The 23,088-nt window shown below is 44.8% G+C and overlaps 1 protein-coding gene across 1 annotated transcript; it reads left to right on the top strand.

The window, feature by feature from the left end:
* Positions 1 to 747: 747 nt before the first annotated feature.
* Positions 748 to 20,015, top strand: LOC103772191 (neural cell adhesion molecule 1-like; the record flags this gene model as incomplete). The annotated part of the gene is made up of 6 exons (XM_008939512.1): positions 748 to 872; positions 1,761 to 1,941; positions 13,732 to 13,939; positions 14,471 to 14,587; positions 16,375 to 17,157; positions 19,852 to 20,015. Coding segments are annotated over 6 exons (1,535 nt in total), but the record flags the coding sequence as incomplete, so codon positions are not given.
* Positions 20,016 to 23,088: the final 3,073 nt, after the last annotated feature.

The raw sequence follows: 23,088 nt of genomic DNA, 5'->3' as shown, positions 1-23,088 counted from the left end.
GGAATAATCCTCTGCAAATTGTGTGTGCAGGTTTCAGAGGAATTGGGTAGAAAAAGCTTTGTAGAGATGTGGGTGTGAAGGGGTGTGGCTGTTGGTCAGTGTGCCCTGCAGAGGCAAATAATATCTCAGCTCTCTGCTGATGTCAGGAGTGCAAACTGGGAAATGAGAGTTAGTTGCACCAGTGCAAGCTGGATGAAAAGATGCACTGCTACCATTCAGTAGCTTTTTTCCACACTGATTTAAGTGAACACCCCATTCTTTGGTCCAGCAACTATTAAACCTAAACAACATTCAGAGTGCAAACACGGGTCTGTACGACAAGCAGTGTCCCTTTTGGATGATTTTTTACACTCATGTTTCACAGGAGCAGCCTGCCTGTTTGCCACATAGCCTAGCTTGACTTCTCCCAGATGGCTGACATCAGTGTCTCAACACAAATTAGGAAGAACTGGTCATTGCTCTAGGATATTCTTGGGGAAGGGCAGGGTCTTTTTTCACTTAGCCTCTGACTCCATTCAGGGACACACAAACAAGGTAACTTGTGTTGGTGAAAACAAACTACCAAATGTGAGAAATACTTGGGTCTTGCAACTCCTTGTACCCTAGGCACAGGGTGTCCTCTGTGGGTCAGAATGAGGCTGATACCCTGGCAGCTGAGTATAATGAAGTATCTTCCTGATTTTGATGAGTACTTTTTCCTTAATTAATTTTTTTTTACAAATAATCCTAAATCCACCATTGTTTCAGGGGAACCCAGCGCACCCAAACTGGAAGGTCACATGGGAGAAGATGGCAACTCCATTAAAGTGAATGTTATCAAGCAGGATGATGGTGGCTCCCCTATCAGGCATTACCTGATCAAATACAAAGCTGTAAGTATGACTGGTGTTCAAGGCTGATTTGTATTTAGCCTGTTCAGTACTCGGGCTTTGCTATGTGAGCAGATAACCCTGAAGCTAAGATCTTCTAGGTAGGCCAGTTCAGGAATGCATGCTGAGCAGGTGTTGTGGAAGTGTACAGGGTGTGACAGGGTAGGCACAGAAGCAACATACAAAATCTGTGTCTCATTTTCTTTCCTTCTGCTTTTTTTTTTCTTTTCCTTTCACTTGCTGTGAAAAGTTACTTCTCCATGCAGTCTGTTAGCACATTTCAGCCCCAGAAAACTGCCTAAGGCTGTCTCAAGGTCCCTTGGCAGTCAGTTCTTCAGATTTGTCTGGGTAAAACGTACATCTGGATTCCCTGAAACTGGAGTAGGAACTGTTGTAGTTACTGATTGTATGCACCTTCTAAAATCTCTCTAAATGCTGCAGAACAGAATGGTGGTAAGCTAGGCTGGAGTGCTGTTAAGAGGTAAATGTCTGTCTGATGATTTGAATTTAACATGCTAAGACATGAAAGAACACCAAGTGCTTTGCAGGGCAGAGCCATACAGAAGTTGCAGCTTTTCCCCTCTCAGATGGAATTTGTGTAGTGGTATGGCAAAGATGAGAGGAGGAACAGAGGAATTTTCCTCGGATGTGGTAACACTGTGGGAAAGGGGATTCTGAGCAGGAAGGAGGCTGCTTAAGTATCTCTTGTCCTCTCCACTTTGAGCTAACAGTACATGAAGCTTTGCACCCCTGACTTAGCTGAGGAGCGCGTGTACAGAAACGTCCCCACTTTTCCATTGTATTAGTTAGCCACTAGAGCATTCTCAGAGCCAGTGACTAATGCTGTGCTGTGTGTGTTGCATCCCTGCCTGTTATCTCACTGCCCTGCAGAAGCATTCCTCAGAGTGGAAACCAGAAATCAGACTTCCCTCTGGCAGCGACCACGTCATGCTCAAGTCCTTGGACTGGAACGCAGAGTACGAGGTTTACGTCATCGCGGAAAACCAGCAAGGGAAGTCCAAGCCAGCCCGCTACGCCTTCCGGACCTCTGCTCAGCCCACGGTCATCCCAGGTACAGCAGCCATAAGCTTCAGCATTGATTTCAGCTTCAATTAATGCAACAGTGCTGCATCCTTTAATGTGCCTGAGTAACCCTGGCAACTTGCTCGCTTAAAGCCATTATCGCAGTTGGTTCCCCATCCAAAGCTCGGTTTGTGCCGTGTACGTACCTGTGCTGTAGTCCCTGTCACAGGAGGTACAGCTTTAGCAGTACACTCAGGAATGCTACCTGACAGATCCTGCTCTGTGTACAGGGAATGTTGGCTTTTTGTATCAGAATAACAAGATTGCCAGATGAGAAAAGCTGTGGATAGAAAACGCTTTGTAACCCCAGAAAGTGGCGTTACCATTGTGAACTGAAGCAGAAGATGCTGTTCAGGTGTCTGGGGTGATGCTTTTCACAATGCAGATCCCTCCCACATCTGCTTTGGGCTTGCTTACTGCTTTTTTTGTCCATCCAGCTCAGCCTTTGCAGGAATAGAGGCATAAGGAGTTCGCTAGCAATTAGAAAGAGAGGGGGCTTAAAATCTTCCTCTGAAGGTTTTTTGTTAAATGAAATGGAGATCAAATTACAGTAATTTTAAAGCAGCACTGTTTTAATGTTGAGTAGGACATTAGGAAGAAGTAAATAACATTAGAACGCTGCTGGCAACTCTTGTTTCAGACAAACTGTAATTATTAGCATGCTTAAAAAGTGAGGTAGAAGCACAAATGCTAGGAAAAACAAGCAGATCCTACTGGCTGAGATACTAGGAACTGAGCAGTGATGGAAGGTGTTATGGACAGCTCGTACTTCCTTTCTACACAGGTAGTAGTAATGCACATTTAAAAACAAATAAAAAAAAACAACCCAAAACCTCAAGGACTACATTGCTGGACTACCTGTAAATTAGATTTCTGATTGGTTAAGGGCAGATGGGTTAACTTTAAAGCTGATGAGCCAGTCAGGATGAAGTCCTCACTGCACAGCCAGAGTTAAGCATATTCATTCTAAGATTGGTGCTGACAGTCCATATTGAAGGGAGTTATTTGATTTCATTCTGTTTTCAAGACTGTTAACTCAGTCTCATGTTTTTCTTCTGAACAACCAGAGTTTTCTTCAGTTTTGGCCTTGCATGGAGAGTTCAGTCCTTGGTCTGCCCCCACTGCACCCATTCCCTTCCTGTGTGAAGGAAACAGCTGAGGCCTTTGTGCAGTTTGCATGATGTAACTCCACTTGATGAAGCTAGATAATATCATTAACCATACAAATGAGTGACCTAGTTTGGTTGACAATTGAAAAATGTCTATGGTAGAGGATGAGGATAGGGAGGAGGAGGGGGAAATGGGGCAAAAGAGAGATTGGGTTGTGTGTTTGAACGAGGCTGTAGTTTTGGGTGGAAGGATCCACTAACTCATTAAGCAACTGACTCGCTGATTCTCATTTTCAACAGCTCTAATACTTGCTACCCTCACATATTTGAAGGACAACTGACTGATGTGGCAGGAGAAAGTGAGGGTAATTTGGCAAAGAGTGCCTTAAGGTCAGTTCAGAGCTGAACAGTCGAATGTGGTAGGCTGGAAACAGCAGAAAGTGCTTCCCTTGCACTGTGACCCATCTCCCCAGGGAAGGCTACAAGGGCTGATTGGTCTTGCAGTTTCTTCAGTCTCTTGAGTGCAACCACTGTTGCCTTCCTGTGCTGATACTCTCTTTTAGCCTTTTATGTGTGCTCAATGGGTCAACAAAGCTACCTGGGACAGCCAGGAGGAGATGTGTATTAGCAAATGTTGGGAATGCTGCTCCTTTTGGAATAGACAGTGTTCATATTATAGCCCGTGCTGGTGGGAGGAGCAATGAGCCCAGACGCTGCCGAGCCCTTTAAAGCCAACAGTGACATGGGCAGGGACTCTGGAAAAAATGGAGGGGGGAGTGGGGGAGGTCAAGTTTATCACAAACGTAACTTCTTTGGCCTTTCTGAGATAATCCCTCACTGAGTGAGGAGTCAGGATTTGAGGCTGCTGCTGGAATGTTGTACTTGGGAGTGAGAAGGGCTTTGAACAGCAGCCCTGTGGAGGGCAGACCTGCTGCAGTGTTCACCAACAGAGGGATGCAGTTGCTTCTCAGAAGGGATGTGCTCTGGCTCAGGGGCAGGTAGAGCACTGCACTGTGAAATGGTTATTGATGACTATGCTGGATTTGTGACTCTGGTTCTCTAGGGGTTTCTTAATTTTGTAGAGGACCTGGGTGTCTATGAGGCCTTCAAAGGTGCTTCCAGCTAAGCTGATCCACTAGTAGCACTGGGGAACTAGTAACATGGGGGAAAAGATTTTTCTGACATGCAGCCCACAGGCCTCTGTTGAGATGAGGGCAAGTATTGCCAAATTGCAGTAGGGAGGAGACTCTGTGTCTGTGTCTTACTTCAATGTAGCATTGCTTGTTGTTTTCATGGTATGTAATTTTCACATTTTGATTTCAAAATGAGCTACACAGGAGAAGTCAGAGCTGATGCCTCTAACATGGCATTGCTCTGCTTGTCAGTAACAGCTAGGAATTTGCTGCAGACAAAATGTGTATTTATGGTATAGAGTCCTTTGTCATTATCTGTACAGTGTCCTTAAAGTGGTTGTAAGGCTAAGGCTATTATTTTCAGTAATAATAAGAATAATTGCATTAGAGTGGTTTATAAGCAGCTGGAAGGCTAAATGGAAAAGTCAGTCCTGTATTCTTGAAACCTTGCTTCTCCAGAGTTCAGTCACCTGCATCCATTACCCAAGTCCTTGGTACAACAGGGTTTGGGGGAAGAACTGGGACAGGCAGGTGGATTCTCTGCTACACAAAAGCTCTTCTCTTTTTTTCTTATATGTAGAAGGCAGTGTTGTCCTTTCAAATACCAGATAACCATTTTCTTGTGTTTCTTGCTGAGCCTTCTGTTCCATCATTTTTAATCTCATTTGCTTGCAACCCCTACAAACCTTGACTTGGACCCTGCTCTGCAGCTTTAGACATTGCTGAGCTTCTGAACTGGCCCTTTCATCAGTGTGAATGTGCTAATGCTCTTCTTTAACCTTTAGCCATTTTAATTTACAAAATTAAATAAACCTTTTATTCTTATGTTTTCTATATTTATGACCTAATTTTTTTTATCTATTTTTCTCTCTTTCTCTTTCTTTCTTTTTCTTCCTCGTCCTTTCTTCCCTTCCCTCCCCTTCTTCCCCTTACTCCTTTCCTGTGTCTGTCGTCATACATGTCACCTTGGATCTCACGGGGAAACATCCACGCTTGCCACATGCACCAAATTTGTTTTTAAACAACCATATTTTCCCTTCCTGGGAACCATTGTCTGGCACCTGCAGCGACCTTGGGAAGTCCATCAACGTCGTCCTCCTTTGTTTCATTGCTTCTTTCTGCAGTGACTCTGCTTTTGCTCTGTTAGAAACTTAAGATAAAATAAAGTGGTATTGGCTTGGGAAGGCCTGGGGGCCCCCCAGGCATGCAAACAGATAACTTTGCTTCAGAGGATCATGTCAGTTCAGAAAAACAACCAACCAACCACAGAACATTAAAAAAAAAAAGTTTCATTTGAGAGAGTATTTTATAACAAGAAAAGAGGTTTAAGCCACATTTTTTCTCTTTAACATTTATTTTGTTACTTGTAATGAATTTGCCCTTTTTAATGGATGTAAAGAAAGATTTTTGTTGTTTTTTGTTTGCTCTTTTTCATCAAAGGAAGGTACAATATTGAATACCTTTTAAGATACAGGGTTTTTTCTGATTTATCTGCACTTCTGATGCTGATAACCACTGTATTGTGCAAAAGGCTTCTAAAGCCCCATCCACAAATATAAAATCATAGTGTATAAAAAGAGAAAGAGATGTTGGAGATAATCCTGCTGGTTGTCTAAGTATCTCAGTGGGCTTTTGCATGTGCATTCAAATTTATGGCCATTAGAAGGTTTTCCTGGTGTGGTGGTTTGAATATAAGCATCTTGTGGGAATTACACAGAAGAGATCTTTTTCTTCTTTATGTGGTTGAATCCTTGTGACTTCATTGGTCCCCTGTGTACAGTCAAGTATCTCATGATCCACAGTGGATCTGGGGCATAATATAGACCATGAGCATGCAGAATTGCAGTGGATGCTTGTCTGACATTTTCTGGTTTTCCACTACTATGTTATCAGCTTCATAGATAGATCCCTTTTCTTGCCATTGAAACAGAAAAGATTAGCTATCAAGGTACTGACCAGCTAAATTATTCTTATTATTACTGATCCTTAATAATATTCATGGTTAACTGTGTGTGTGACACTGCCAGACAGGATTCACCCATGATGTAAACTGGTGCAATGTAATGCATCTTTCTTACCAGGTTCTTTGTACTGCATTTCACTGAACAAATCTCAGTTGACCTTTTTCTTTCCTGTAAAGCTTACCATTAAAAAAAAAAAAAAGAAAAAAAAGAAACACAATCTAACCCAACACCAAAAAACAACCCAGCAACAACAAAAACTGTGCCCCTCATGAAGTGTCTTTGTGGTGGGAAATCTGTTTGGCTCTGATGCTTTTCTAAAAGTGGGGGTGTTTCTTCCTCTAGGTCTTTCTTTCTCTGTGAGTGAGCCTGACGTTGCCCAGGATTAAATTCTTGACATAGTTGTTGAACTGTCTGTACAGAATGTCTCAGATATCAGTTGTCTGGAATGGGATTAATCTTTCTAACAAAATTCTAATAGGGACAAACAAGAAATCCTGCCATCAGTCTTGTCCATCTATGTGTTTTATGCTCTGCAAATAAGTCTGTCTGTCTGTATTCAGACCTTGTTCATTATGATTTGTGAAGTGCTTTTCTATCTAAATTATAAATGAAAACTTTGTGCAGGTGTTGCACACAAAAAGATGTGGATTTCTTTTACAAAAAAAACAACTCACCTCCAGTGTGTTAGAACATAGAAAATTTGTTCAATCTTTTGAGTTTACACCTTAGTGTTACTTATGTACAGTGAGAGTAATCATAATACTAAGAAGTTCTGTGACCTTCCCCTGTAGCTGAATTCACTAAGTTAATCTGTAGATCTGCTATCAGCTTGTGTTGTGGGCTTGCCCTTATCCACAGAGGGAGCTTACTAACTGAGGCTGAGGCACATCTCACCACCCAACATAGCATAGGTTAAAATTATCCTGCCTAAACTATAACATGACAGAGTGTTGCCTGGAGAGTGAGCAACACCTATGGAGGCTGCTCCTCCTGGTCAAGGAGAGGTCCCTTAAGGCAGTGGAGATGCAGTGAGAGGCCATCTCTGGAGCATCCACAGACAAGCAGATGAGAGATTGTTTACATGGCTGAAGTTACTTGAAATGAATCCCATACCCAACAGCCAACAGGAATCCAGTCAACAAGGAATATATGCAAAAAGAGCTTCTGTCCCCATGCTTGCAAAAATAAGGAGTGTAACTGGTATTTTTACCAGCAGTTTATCTGACGTGTTAGATACACTGCAGATCCTTGAGGTCTGGCAGTCAGTGCTGGACAATGTCCCAGGCCTTATTCTTGATGTAAATAAAATACAATTTAAAAAAGTTTGCAGGAAAACCATCTCTCTTTTCTTTGCTTAGAGGTGAGACACATTCAGATGAGAAACAAGAATAAGTTCACTCAGCCCTCTGACACACACGTGCAACCTTACAAGCACATACTAATAAGTCACAGCTACAGGAAGGCTGCAACTTCAACCCTTAGAAAACATGTTTCTGTGTGTGAGAAGAGCTGCAGAGCCTTGTAGGATCTCACATGGTCCATGGGATTCCAGCAGCCCTACCCCCAGTCTGCTGCTAAGTCTCTACATATTTTTAAAGATGTTTCTCAAAACACTACTTGAGCTGCCTTCATTTTACAGGAAGGCCTTGTTTGGAAACATTCTGCTCCACCAGGATCAGGTGCAGTTGTTCACACCACCTAGTTTCTGCTAGATAAAAAGGTTTTGAAGGTCTCTGGGCTCTTGAAGCTGGTGGAGTGGAACGAGCAGCCAGTGGCACTGGGGTGTGTGCATTGCAGCAGTGTAGAAGAAAGGCAGCTGTGGCAGAGGTCAGACCATGGGTCAGCTGTTCACATTTACAGTCTGGCTTACTCCTGAAAAGAGGATCTTCGTGTGGCTCACAATTTGCCTTATGGTTTCCCCTTTTTGTATGCTCATATTCACTTTTCCATCCTTGGAAAGGGAGTCAGTTGTAGGAAAAGAAAGAAGAGTTTGAAGCCAAGAGAAGACCACTGAAGCCACACAGTCTGGGTGCCAATCCAGAAGGAGTTCAGTAGTACTTTTGCAAAATATCCACGGTCCTCTTGTCTTGGAAGGAATGCTCTACAGACTGGTGTGTGTTTCTGCTACCTAGCAGCTAAGTTGAAAGCAAGCATAAATGTTTGAGCCTAAATCTGTGTGGAAACAGAAGCTGTTGTCACTTGGCATAGAAGGTTGCTCAAAAATTGCTCTTCTCCACTACAAATGGTGCAGAATGTCTGATAGAATGAGGTCTGGAAAATGGGGCACCCCGTGTCTGAAGGATACGTTTAAGTGTTTGCAAATTGAAGCTGTTAGCATCCACTGAGAACAAACAGCTTTTCTCCTGGATTTTTTTTTTTTAGTTCTGATGCATGAAATGAATTTAATTTTGTTTTGTTCTTCTCTCTTCTGCTAAATATTGAAGGACCTTTGAAATGCCTGGAACCATATCTGCTTCCCTTCATCCCTTCTTTATCACTGCCTTTGCCTGAACACTGTGCAAGCTCTAGCTGAGACCCCACTAGGAAGACACATCAGAGTAGTTCTGATTTCTCTGACAGGGCAGATGGAGTGGCAGAAAGTAAAAATGAAGGGTAATTTTATTGTACACTGTAAGAAAGGTCAGTTTTACAGGAAGCTCATGTGCCATTGAAAAAATAATTCATGATTAATAAATTCTTTACTTCTTTAGAATTAAGGACTCAAGATTATTTTTTTTTTGTAGTTCTGATTTCTCTGACAGGGCAGATGGAGTGGCAGAAAGTAAAAATGAAGGGTAATTTTATTGTACACTGTAAGAAAGGTCAGTTTTACAGGAAGCTCATGTGCCATTGAAAAAATAATTCGTGATTAATAAATTCTTTACTTTTAGAATTAAGGGCTCAAGATTATTTTTTTTTTAACATTTTGTGTTTCCTTATGTAACCTGTGGTGGAAGCATTATGCCTGTACTCCTCAGAAGAGCAAAAAGGAGTCAATGCACAGCTTCTCATCAGATGGATGTGCTCTAGGTCAGGTCAGAAATGTCCACCATCGATTTGCACAGTGGCACTCGCTGGTGTTACACGTGTGCTCTCCTACACATGGTGTTAGCAGCTGCTGCTCAGGGACCTTTTATTTATAGACTTCATCTGCCACGCTGGATTTTTTATGGCCCTGCAAACTTGTAGGGGTATGAAGTGTCTAAATACTAGTTTAAGTATGTACACCATAAATTCAGCTATAAGATGAGGTGAACTTGAGGTATTTGTAGATCAGTTTAATCAAATGTGCCAGTCTGTGAAACTGCATAATATGCCACGTGCTTCCTGCATTTTACAGCAGCAGCAAAATTCCTTTACAAAATACATACAGCGAAAAGAGAGGTTGCACCAGCAGCCTCCAAGTTCACATGGTCTTGAAGGATTCTTATATTATTCTTCCTTGTTACTAGTCTCTGAAAGATTGGGACTATCAATTAATGTCATGAACTAGAATTTATAAAACCAGAACTAGTGGAAGATATTTGAAAAGTTACTGAAAATTGCTTTCTTATTTGTCTAGAAAACAAACAAACATTGCAGGCAGTTACCTTGCCTTGGTTTCATTGTCTGAAACATAAAAATCTGACAACAGCACAAAACCAAGGGCGTTATAGATTTGCCCTCACTCTCCCTATCTCTGTGCTCTTCTTCTTGGCAGCCTTCCCTAATGCAGCTGCTCGTGCTCCCTGGGGCAGAGGGACTAGAGTAGGAAAGAATATTTTGGAAGGGAGGGAGAAACAACGAAGGGAAACTTGCACCTCTTCAGGAGGTGCACCCCTATTCACCTTTGGGTGGTTAGGGGTAATAGCTTTATTTTGTAGCTATCATGGCAGAAATTGGATCTTTTCTAAACTTTAATGTGAGAAAAGTTTTGCAGGTTACCTGACCATGTGCCTGTGGTTTGGCCAAGTTTCATAAAACCTGGGCTACCTGCAGCACTTCTCAGATTTGCTGTCTGTGAACATTTAGATTTTTATTCATGTCACATTTGTAAGTGTTTTCACTGCCTCACAAGAACATGATGGAAGCTACAAAAAGCAAGATTTAGACAGGTTGCAGATCAAATCATGGAGCCATCACTGTGCCTGTGAGTAGAAGCCTTCTCACTTTCTCCATCCTGCACACTGTGATTTCTCCCCTCTCTTGTGTGTTGCAGTTAGCAAGATCAGTCATTTTTTGGGGCCTGGTACTTGCTGGGGTTGGTCTTTTTGGCGAGCAGAACATCTGCTGTCCCAGTGGATCCTAGTGCTTGCCAAGGGCTATCAGGAGCTCATGCAGTGCCTTCCAAGCACTGGTCACAGCAGTGTACAGACACACAGACACGATGAGAACACACCACTGCCATTTTACACAGACTGGCAAATGTTGCTTGGAACAGGAACCATCTTTTTGTTTCATATTTGTTTCCTGTTAATAACCCTAAATAAGGGAGAGCTGAGTATTCAGACAGGATTTTTGGAAGTAGTGCTAAATAATCTGTATAAAATCCCTGTTTAGAGAATAACACAGATTTCTGTTCAGCCAAATTTGGTGAAGAAAGATACAACATTCTGCTCTCATTTGGGGACTTCTGTTAAAATTTCCTATGTTATTCCTAGTCTAGGCTCATCTACTTTCTGTTTCCAGCTTTTGAATCTTATTGTGTCTTTGCTTAAATAAAGTGCCTTTATGGTGTGTGCTGTTCTGCTGCATAAAGGACTACAATGACCTAATTCATCCCTGCACATTTCTTTTTTGCAGTACCATTGACAGAGTTTCCCAAGTAATTTTTTTTTACTTTAATCCTTCAACCACGATTGTGCTAGTTCCCTGCATTGTCTTCTTCCTCAGCATATTTTCTGAACAGCTTTCCCTTAATAGTCACACTGATGCCAAAGACAGAGGTATTCTTTCATTTCCAGCCCCTTGTATCTCTGTTTATATGTGTGCCTTGTCACAGCCAGAAGTGAAATGGTAATAGGCTGGCCCAGGACCCTGTGGGAATGCCTGAACCTTTTGATCTCTAATGGCACAGCAAACTGACTCCTGCACAGAGAAGAAATAAGTTCCTTCCTTACTACACGTGTGAAGCAGCTTGGCCAAGTCCCAGGCCATGTGCAGACACTGCTTGAGAACAGCCCCTGCCACAGTGCCTGCTGGGCAGCTTTGGCTGTGCCCCAGAGGCAGAGCCTCTGACTGTCCTGAGGGGCTGCAGGTCCTGCCCTTCCTGCAGCTCACAGGGGCCACCTGCAGTGGTTCACAGACAAGGGGCAGGCAGCCTGTGGGGCTGGGGATGTGGTTTGTGCCACAGGTAATGCCTGAGCTTAAGGACCTTATAGCTGATACTGACAGGTCTTGTAAAAGCTGGTGGGGAGAGGAAGCAAAGAGGGGGACTCACATCTGAATGGACTTTTCCAGAAGATGTCTTCTAGCACATGGCAAAATACCATCTGTCCCAGGACAGAATCTTTTCTCTCACTCCAGCTCTGCTGAGTAATACAAGGCACAACAAAAGAACTATTATCCTGTAATTCTGTTTGTGATGCTTTCCTGAGGGCATCTTTATTAGCCTGCCAAGGAGCTCGCTCCCCAAAAGATGATGTAGACAGGAAGAAAATTTGGACACATCTGTAGCTTGTTCTCCAGGAGCTGGTGTGAACAGGGATGTGTTAAGTATTGAGCAATCTATTCAGGAATCCTGAATACATTAGAGGAGGGAAAATACATGACCTCCTCACTCCCTGCATGCATTGGAGGGTGATTAATTAATTGAATTATGCAGCTTGGTGCAAGGTGCTGGCAGGGGTCTAGTCTGTGGCACAGATGTTCTGGTGAGCATTTAATGGACTTGTGATATAAGTAGGAGTCAGGTGCCTCAGAGTGACTTTTAGACACAGTCAAGCAGAAAGAAACTTTTCCTATCAGAGTCTAGATTCCTGAATAGGTTGTCAAGGTCACAAAATGAAACAACACTTATCTGCCTCATGCTAATGATGTTCTGTCTCCTGATTTTAGGTAATAAAATGTGTGACAGACGGTATGGCTGTCTGTGAGCCCTGGAAATTCTCTCTCCCCCTGTCAAAGTCATCATAGACTGGGCTGAGGGGAAAGAGGTGCTTTGCCTTGCTGGGCTTTTCTGTAAAAGAAAGATTCTAAGTGTTTGGGGGTTGTGACATCTAGCTGTAAAAAAAAATGCAGTAGAAATGAATAGATTTGCATCTTAATTGTAAGAAAGAAATGCACCTGTGGACAATGACCAACGTGCTGCTCTTGTTCAGCTGCCTCAGTAAACACCAGTAAGCAGCTCTGTCAGATGCACAGGGCTTTGAGTGCACAGTCACAGGAGCAAGAGAAAGATGAGGTGACAGTTGAGACAAAGCAGGTTTTGAGTAGTTGAGTAAATCTAAATAGGTGCTGAACTGTATGAACCTACAGCCAAATGCTCTGCCTGCAGATCAGCAGCTTGGGAAGAACTATTCTGAATCAAACAAGGGGAAAAAAAGCAGTTTGTGTTCAGGATATGATAGTAAAAGGCTGAGAAGCTGCAGCTGGCAACATTCAAGGCTGTGTCCATTGGGCTGGTGATGATCAAAAGCTTCGACACGATTAAGTGATGTGTTTATCCCACTCCCTGTTTCTAATAAAGTACTCACCATCTTACAAGGAGGTAGAATGTTCAAGGCACTTCCCCTGAAGTTAGTACTATATGGGCAACCCCATGTATTTCCTAGGCCTCCAACAGCACCTCTCACCTGCTGTCCTTTGTCTGCTGGAAAAGGCAAGGTATTGTTTTCTGTTCTAGAGCTGGGGATTTGTGGGGGTGATGGGGTGTGGTGGAGCAGGCAGTTGTTATGTGACCAGGACAATGTCAACAGAGTGACAGCCTGCTTACCTTTATCACGTGCTTCCTCAAAAGGCTGCCTGGGTTGTTTTCTGTACCAAAGCCAAAACACTCTTAGAGCATTCACTGCTGAGCTCAGCTATCTCTGGATAGGACATGGATACCTGGGTCTTAGCTGAGCAGCAGCAAGGGGTTTAGTTCCTCCTGTTTTCACCATGTAAAGGGCTAATCAATGCAGAGGCCCCACAGGTATTGCCCAGGCTTGTGTGCCCCAGCAGGGTAAGTCATGCTACAGAGACTGGGCTTCACTTACACGTGTCCTTGTGCTAGACTGGCAGTGCCAAAGTCACTCTGTACCCTAGACACAGCTTGCATCTTGAGAAAGTGGTGGAGGGGAAGGGGAGCCCTTCAGAGTTGCAGCTGAGTCTATGCTACAGTAGAGGGGTTTCCATAGCCTGCTTTCCAGGCTTTAGCCCAATAGATATGGGAAAAGGCCCATTAGGTCCAAGTAAATCTGTCTTTTCAGGTAGATTGTCCAGCATGTCTGTAGGATACAGTACTGGTTACAGCACAAGGCTGCTAGGGAGAGGGTGTACTTTCTGTAAGCTTCCCATGCTTGAAACCCAAGCATAGCCAAATTTGAGCCATAACTAGCCCCAACTTGCCTTTTAATCACAGTGCCTTCTTTTCTTCTCTTTTTGGTCTCTAAAGCCAGCACTAGCCCTACGTCAGGCCTGGGGACTGCTGCCATCATAGGCATTCTCATCGTTATCTTTGTGCTGCTCCTGGTGGCTGTGGATGTCACCTGCTACTTCCTGAACAAGTGTGGCCTGCTGATGTGCATTGCTGTCAACTTATGTGGCAAATCCGGCCCAGGAGCCAAGGGCAAAGACATGGAGGAGGGCAAAGCTGCCTTCTCGTGAGTATTGTCAGCACTTACCTTGCTCCTTCTGTTGATCAGTGTGTCCTTTCAGCAGCTCTGGAAAATAAACTGGTTTAGGGAGCTCTGGGTTCCTTGTCTCTGATGGGAGGGTCCTGAGAAGATCTGGGGCCACGCTGGTTCTGCTTTAAGTTTCCAGGAGGCACTTGCTTCAGCCACTTCTCTTGTTTGGGTTTTTGGTTTGTTTGGTTTTTTTCTATTAGTAGCCATCAAGAAAGATACCTAATATGAATGGCCTTGCTCCTTCTGTTGATCAGTGTGTCCTTTCAGCAGCTCTGGAAAATAAACTGGTTTAGGGAGCTCTGGGTTCCTTGTCTCTGATGGGAGGGTCCTGAGAAGATCTGGGGCCACGCTGGTTCTGCTTTAAGTTTCCAGGAGGCACTTGCTTCAGCCACTTCTCTTGTTTGGGTTTTTGTTTTTGTTTTTGTTTTCGTTTTTTTCTATTAGTAGCCATCAAAAAAATACCTAGTATGAATGGGAACCAATTTCCATGCAATTCCTTTGCTACAGGAAAGATGAGTCCAAGGAGCCTATTGTGGAGGTGCGGACGGAAGAGGAGCGGACCCCCAACCACGATGGGGGAAAGCACACAGAGCCCAACGAGACCACCCCGCTGACAGAGCCAGAGTATGTTGATGTAGTCCACTTTAGCACAGGGTCAATGCATTGCCCTCAGCTGCCTTAGTCCCTGCTCTCTCCTGCCCATGACACAGGGCAGGAAGATGGGAAGAAAGGTGAAATCTCCACATTCCATTTGTGATTTCCCAGTGAGGAAATGCTTCTCTCTTCCTCAAGATTCAGAGACTCCTCTTTCCAGCACTGGAAGGGAAGGAGCAGGAAAGCAATCTTTCTTGAAAGAGCTGTCTCTGCCAGTCCTGTCTAGTGTGTGGATCAGGCACCTGTCCAGGTTCACTGCAAAGGATCCAGAGCAAAAACAGCTCCCACCTAGCACCAACTCCTGCTTCAGCTCTGCCCTAGCAATGCAGTGTCCCATGGTGAAGGAAGTCAGAGCTCAGAGCAGCTGAGTAGCTACACTCGGGGTGTTGGGGGAGGCACAGCAAGTCTGATTATTCTGTGAGAGGGCTGAGAGGTACCTGTGAGCTTTGTTTGTATCAGGGAACTCGTTTGGGGCCTGAGTCTGTGAATCCATGCTAGCTGGAGTTGGCAAGGGTGTTAAGTGTTGCTCACTGTTGATGTTAATAAGCTTATTCCTGGAGTGCTGTGGTTCTAGTCTCCTCGGAGTAGTTGTGGGAGGAGTTGACTTTTGGATGCAGCTCAGGTTTGGGATTGGTGGCACAAGTTGGGCTCCTTTCCTTCAGCAGGGTCACTGCACTGGTGAGGTAGTTAGGCTCTCCCACCTGCCTGCTGCTTACCTCATGTTGAGGAGCTGAGCAGGGGGCCCACTGGTAAAACCACCCTGCTGGAAGTTTCTGTGAGGTGAGAGAGGCCAAAGGAGGCTAAGTCCCCAGAGAGCACCGAAATGGCATCTGCAGCAGTGAGGAATAGCTGGGATTTATATTGCCCTCATTTTCTTGGCTAGTCTTAGCAGAGTTTTAACTTGATTATCCTCCTCTATGAAGGTTTTCTTCTTGTTAATAAGCCCAAGGTGGTGTTCTTGGGCAAACTGGCTTCTCATGGCATAAACCATTTGCTTTTCCAGCCTCACATCCACATACTTATGAAGGCAACTGGTGCTATGTCGTGGTTGCTAAAGCACAGTTACACTGCCAGACATTGTTCTGAAGCAAACCTTACCCCAGCTAACCCAACAGGCTTGACTCTGGTCAAAAGGGCAGAAAATACCACCTCAAAGCTGCATATATGTATGTGTATGGAAATATCTATATGCATTACGTGTGTGTGTGAGAAAAAGAATTATACTCTGTGTGGTCTGATGAAGGCCTTAGACTTGCAGGCAAAAGGACAAGGGCCAAGATGAGGGACTGGACTCAGGGGTCCTACACCAGAGCCTGGTTGTGTGGTGACAGATGGCACAGGGCTGCAAGCTCAGGGAGTTGGTAGAAAGCTTCCTTGTGGGATTAGGTAGAAGAGGCTGAGGGGAAAGTTAGGCTAAAAGAGAAGAGTCTCTGTAAGGTGGCAGGGTTACGTTTGGCTAATACTTGAACCAGGATCTGCACAAGGAGCTGCTCCTGAAGGTCATGTCCTCTTTTTCTCTTCCTAGTTATTCCTCAGTCATGCCAGCCAGCCCTTGCTACCCTTTGCACGTTTGACCTCTGAAAGATTTCTGCTCCTCTGAGTACCTCTCCGTGTTCTCTGTGTGTTGTAACCACGTGCCATGCTTCTGCTGCACCACCCAATTGCCTTCTCACTCTGATGCTCTGCACCCCTTTCCCCTCCTGTCATTTATGGGCTTCATTGTCTCTATTTCTCTTCTACTCCTGTCCTCTCCACAGGCACCCCACCGACACTGCAGCCACTGTTGAGGACATGCTGCCTTCTGTAACTACGGGCACCACTAACTCTGACACTATCACTGAAACCTTTGCCACTGCTCAGAACAGCCCCACCAGCGAGACCACTACTCTGACCTCCAGTATTGCCCTGCCAGCCACAGCCACCCCTGACTCAAACTCCGTGTCGCCTGGCCAGGCTACTCCAGCCAAAGGGGCAGCCCCCTCAGTCTCTTCACCACCACCCTCCTCCACCCCCAAAGTGGCCCCCCTTGTTGATCTCAGTGATACCCCAAGCTCTGCTCCAGCTGCTAATAATTTGTCTTCAAGTGTCCTGTCCAGCCAAGGTGCAGTGCTCAGCCCCAGCGCTGTTGCTGGTGTGGCTGAGGCCTCCAAAGCAGCAGTGGGTAACAAACCAGCTGCCCCGAGCCCCGCAAACCTTGCTAGCCCTCCAGCTCCATCAGAGCCCAAGCAGGAGGTCTCCAGCACCAAGAGCCCCGAGAAGGAAGCTGTGCAGCCCAGCACAGTGAAGAGCCCAACAGAGCCAACCAAGAACCTAAGCAATCTGAAGAGTGAAGCTGCTTCAGGCAGCGCCACAAACCCCTCCCAGAATGAGGACTTTAAAATGGACGAAGGGACTTTCAAGACACCAGACATTGACCTTGCAAAGGATGTTTTTGCAGCTCTTGGCACTACTACTCCTGCCAATGTGGCTAGTGGGCAAACTCGAGAGCTTGCTTCTTCCACTGCAGACAGCTCTGTACCTGCTGCACCTGCAAAGACCGAGTATGGCTGCCTTTAATCTTCTGTGGTTGTGTGCTGTGTCTCCTGTGCACTGGTGCTTGTGCTGTGCTCTTGTTGGGTGTTCTCTTAACTAATCTCATTGTTTCCTTAGCAAACTCACTCACTTGTGAACCAACTAAACAGGGCTTGGCTTCAGAGGTTTAGGAGGGAAGCAGGAATAGGCTGCACTAGACAAGCAGAGAAAAAGGAAATCCAGGAATTTGGTATAAATGTGTTGCTCTTTAAACTTCTATGCAGCTTTGTTTATTGTAGGTTATTCTTTTATGACAGAGATCAGAAACTGTTCACTCTGGTCCAAAGGAGTTTCAGTTCAACGCACAGTCACAAAAATTCCATTTCCTAATGCATCAGTGGAGGCCTTCAGAACTTATTTCAGTCCAAGGGAGGCATGAGCTAGTGCTGTGTGAAACTGGAAGGGCAGGGTACCTCTGGATTTGTCCCTAGACTGGCCAAGGGTAAGGCAGTGTGCTGCTGGCTGAGAGCAGGGGAGCAGGCACAGCACAGCTGGAGCAGGAGAGCTCGGGGGTGTTGTCCTGGGGTGTTAGAGATGAGTCTCCACCCACTGTACTGGGTTTCCTCTTGACCTAGCTCATTTATTCAGAGGTCATCAGCATGCCCCTAGGCAGGACAGCCCTCAGGGTGGCATCTGGGCAGGATCCACTTTCCCCAGCTGAGATGAGTCTGCACCTTGTGTTTGGCAGGAGACACTGTAACTGGAGAGTGGAGATGGCATGAAGTCGTTAAGTGGGGGGAGGGTCCCCAGCTATTATGCAGATGCTGGACAAGACCACTCTTGCTGTGTTGGGTTTGGGGGGCAGTTGCTGACAGAGCCATGAGCACAGAAGCCTGGAAAATGCACATTAAAAATGGATAAGCCACCCCTGAAGGGACAAGTACCCAAGGTCCCCATTCCTTCTGGTTTCCTATCTGGACAACATGTTGATAGAGGCTGGATGAAACAGGAGCAGTATCTTGTCTTTCCTGCCTGAGCAGGGTCTGTGCTTTATCATGGGCAAGAGTTGTAAAAAGGCAGCTCACATTTGTTGTGGGAGCAGCTCCCAAAACCAAAAGACTTGAGTTCACATTGCATCTTTAGCTTTTGCAGAGGGAAGTGTACTGAGGGCACTGGGCTCTGCACTGTCAGCTAGATGGCTGCCAAGAACCTAACTAGCTGTTCTAGAGCTAGGTTTACAGCTCAGATAAATCTAGGCTATGCTATAGCAACCACAGTGGAGACATCTCCTGACTCACAGCTTTGGTTAGAACTTTTTCCATCCTTCCATCTCCAGGGAAGTTACCATATTCTGGAAGCTTTGTATCATATTTCCATTAAGCACTGGCCTTGATGGTCAGCTTTGGCAGTGGGATGGCAACATGTATTAGCCCTCAGGGAAGAGCAGGCAGGCATGGCAGGACCAGAAGACAGACAGGCTCTGTTCTGTACCCCAGTGAAAACTGTGCTGTTCTACTTCATTATTCAGGTGCCTTTACATCTCAGGGCTCTGGTCTCCCTGCCTGCTGTGCTCCCATCCTCCCCTAAGTCAGGAGACACTCCTGTCCCGTGGCTGTCCCCCAGCATGGCACCTGGCCCTGCCTGCCCAGCCTGGGGGGCACAGCAGCTGCACTGGGGCTGCAGGGAACCAGGCTGCCCCCACGGGTCCTGCTGGGACACTCCCAGGCAGAGAAATCCACATTCAGGTCACTGCACCTAAAGGCACTGCCCTGCCGTGCTGGGTGCTGCAGGAGACAGACAGGATGGGCAGCTGTGGCTGGGACTGGGCCTGAAAGCAGGTAGGAAATGGTTTGCCCATAGGAAGGGAATGTTTCAGCTGGATTAATGCAACTTGGCCTGTGTCATGGTGGAATGTAGAGCTGTGTCCTTCCTGCTCCTGCAGCCACCCCCCTCTGCCTGGGCTGCTCATCTGCTTCCCTTGGCACAGTGGGTATTGCAGCCACAGCCTTGTGTTCATCTCACCTGCCTGTGTGGGTGAAGTGCAGTCACCTCAGACTGACTTCACAGCTGTGAACAGGCTGGACCAGGACTTTCCTCAGGGAGGCCACAGCTGTGCCTGCTGTGGCACTTTTCACAAAAGAACTATGAAGACAGAGTTGGACAAACAGGTTTCTCTGATGCTTCCATAAAGAGAAGCTGATGAACCTGAGCTTTAGCCTGTGAAGATGGGGACCTCCTTAGACTTGTGAAATGTGTTGGACAGGTTATCACTTCTGTGTTTCCCTTCCTGCAACATGCTGGGAAATTCTGAGACTGGCTTCCTCTAGGGAAAAAGGGTTCCTGCTCTGATAGCAGTGTGTTTTCATAGGGCATCTGGGTGACATAAATGAGGGATGGTGAAATCAAGTTCCTTTGCAGTGTGTTTTCCTTTTTGCTCCTTTTTACATACCAGGGTGTGTCTTGAGCCTCTGCTGCAGCTGAGACTTCATCCTACCAGGGTGTTAACTCGGGGCAGGAGGAGAATCAAAAAAGATTTCACTAGACATAAATGAAGCTGGGATGGGGGTTGAGTTTGATTTTACCTATTTTTGCACCTGGAAATGCCCATTTAACCCTAGCAAGGCAATATATTTGTTTGTCTACAGAAACATGTTCTTTCTTTACTACTAATTCAGAAATAGTCTCTGCCTCTAAACTGTGCCATTTTGGTGATTCTTCCTCAGGAAAATCCCAGTAGAAGACAAATCTGAAGTGCAAGCAACGGAAACCAAGACACCTCCAGCAGAAGTCAAGACGGTCCCCAATGAAGCCACACAAACAAATGAGAATGAGAGCAAAGCATGATCAGTGACAGATGACAGCAAATGACAGAACAACTTCACCCAAGCATTTAAAACACAAAACACAACACACATCCCATTCCTCTAGTGTCTGTTGCCTTTTTTTAAAAAAAAAAACAAAAAAAAAAAAAAGAAAATAAAAGAAAAAGAGATTTCCCCCCCCCCAATTATGCATTTTCTGTTTTGTTTGTTTTTTTTTTTAAAAAAAAGATTTCTAGAAAGGTTCTATTTGTTGTGCACTTGCTTTTTAAAAGTAATACATTTTAAAAACAGGGTTAAACCCATAACCAGATCAGGGCTTAGCTGACCCTGTGTATATTCACATAAGCAAAATTGCAAATGCCATTTGCAGCGTGGTTGGGAAGCTCAAAATCAACTAGTCCTAGACAAAAAAAGAAAAAAAAAAATTATTTAAAAGACAAAAAAAAAAAAAAGACCCTGTTCTTTCCTTTGTTAGTATAGCAGATATAACCAGTGTGCTACCTGGCACAGCTGGTACTTAATGAACAAAGTCCACAATTTATTTTTATACTTTTCAGTCGAGTTTGAAATATGTAAAGCCTCATAAATAAGTTATAATTTCTGTTCACCTTGTATTCGTTCAGTATGCAAAGTGTCTTGAGCTCTTTGTGACTGAATCCTGTTCTCCGCGTTAGACGTTTATTTGGGGTTTATTATTATCTTTTTTTAGGAAGAATGCCAAAATTGCAGCTGCGGGGATGTATTTCAATTTGCAGTATTCAGACTCTACATTTCTTTAAATTTTATGTTAATTTTTGCCAACTTTTGTTCTTTCCAGTGTTTACAATTGACAAATTTTTTTTTTTTTAACTTTGGTTGTGTTTAAATGTATGTAAAATAGCTGCCTTTTTTTTTTTTTTAAGTAAATACAGTCTATAGACACTAGGTTAGAAGCATGCTTGCTTTGCAAAGGGAGACATTTTAAAACATGGATGTTTACAGTAGTTGTTTCCCCTTTATCTTTTCTTAATTATTGTTATTATGATTATTATTATTATTATTATTATTTCTTACTGGAGTAAGAAGAAAAGTAACGCTGGGTTTTGGTTTGGGGTTTTTTTTGGGTGGGTGGGGAGGTATTCAAAACACTTGTCACCAATCAAGGTCTTTATCCAGCAATCCACATAAACACAGGCTTAACATGGAATGAGAGAGCTGCTGGTGAGAGTCCTTTTATACTTATTAGTAAGAGTTTAAGTCCCTTGCTGGACCTGGGCCTGACTGCATAAGAGAAATATCACCTCTGCTTTTTTAGGACATTCTCCCCTTTCCTTCATGGAACCCTCCTGGAGCTTTGAGAAGCAGAAGGGAGATTGTACAGTTAGGGCTGGTCTGGTCTCATCTCAGATGTTTGACTACATCAATTCCTCCTTAGTATGTCGGTCAGTATCCTTTCCTTTCACCCTCTGAAGTCGATCTAGAAGTGAAGACTCTTTGTACAAGGGTGCTTGACAGCATGCAAGGCTTGTCCTGCAGAGCCAGCTCTGTTAGCAGTTGGGCTAGATGATTGTTGTAGGTCCCTTCCAACTGGACTGTTTGTCACATCATGTGTACTGAGCCATCCATGTCTGCAGAATCAAAACTATGAAATCAAGAGGAAGTTCTTGAAAGTCAATGCCAAGACTCCCAGTGGTTCCAGTTGCCTTTAGCAGCTGGGAAAGAGGGGCTGGTGTGTGTGTGGTGTCGTTATGGAGGGGGAGTGTATCAGGCATCTGACCATTGGGCCTCCTGGAGTAACGCGGAGATTTCGGGGTGAGAAGAAAGGAGGCTTGAGCAGAAGGAAGGCAGAGGTATATAGGGGAAGACCAGCCCATTGTATAGAGGTGTTCCTTCTGTTGGGGTTTTGGGGTTTTTTTCCTCTTTTTTTTTTTTTCCTTTTGTTTTCTTTTTTATTCTACTTTAGATCTGCAAGCTTGTGCACTGTGGATGCGTGACTATTTTAGTGTGAAACGTGTTTTTTGTCATAGTATTGAAATAATAAAAGCTTCAACATAGTTTGGATGTGGAAGGTGTAGCGATAGTTCAGATTTGAAAAAACAAAAACTATTCAGGAAAAAAAAAAAAAAAGATGACAACTCTTAGAAGGGACAGAAGCCTTTAAATGAAAAATCAAACTGAGCTGACTGTGGCATCTATTCCATTGTGCTAAGGTGATGAACAGAAGGATGGTGGGGGTGGGTAGGCTGCCGTTTGGCTCAGGGTAAATTGAGCCACTTTTATCAGTGTATTCCTCTAAGTATGCAGTCTTTTACAGTCACATCACATAATTTCAAACTGTGCAAAATAATGGTCTTGTCATTTGCTAAGTGTGGGGGTTTTTGCGTTTTTTTCCTTAGCTCCTGGGATGCAAATGGAGGATGACTGGATATAAGGCATAGGCAGTCATGCAACACCCATCCTGAGCAGGGTATCGGGGCAGGATGGGTCCTCGCTTCAAAGCCTTGTGTCAAATTTGGCCCTTGTGTGACCCATCACAGCAGTGTCGGTGTAATTATGGGGGAGTCTGGCCCACAGTCCATGGGGGTCTTTTTTAGAGAAATCAATCCACAAAAAGCTGCCGTGGTCTGTCTGTGACTGGGGAGACTGCTTGGGGCAGCAGGGGGCTGTAGGCAGGCAGCAGGTATGTCCATCCTCTGGGTGACCACAACAATTTGTTCCTCGTTTCTGCAAAGTTCTTGGCTGTTGTTGTCTGCATGTTACCCCTCCTACATCAACCCACCAGGAGGGGAGCCCCTGAGAGGATACCAATGCTGCCCCATGCTAATGACCAGAAACATGTCCCGTGGCACTGGCCAGCAGCTCTTGGGTGAAAACTGTGGGAACTGTCACCTGGATTGGCATTCCTATCATGGAAGGTAGCCAGGTCAAAGCCTGGTCCAACCCCCAGCTGCCTCACCAGACAGTGCCCTGCTGCCTGCAGCCTGTTGGTGTGGAGATCACCGGGGTGAGCCCCGTTCCCAAGGCAGAAGTGAACCCTGTGATTGCCTGAACGTTGGGAGTGTCCATCCAGCTCCTTTTTAATGCCCTCGTGACACCTCCCAATACTTGTAGATTAATTCTGGAGAGTGGTTTTATACTCTCCCTTAACGGAGAATAATT

This window comes from Merops nubicus, unplaced genomic scaffold (assembly GCF_000691845.1).
Source record: "Merops nubicus isolate BGI_N331 unplaced genomic scaffold, ASM69184v1 scaffold4184, whole genome shotgun sequence".
Taxonomy (NCBI): Eukaryota; Metazoa; Chordata; class Aves; order Coraciiformes; family Meropidae; genus Merops; species Merops nubicus.
This window is presented reverse-complemented; position numbering and strand designations above follow the sequence as displayed.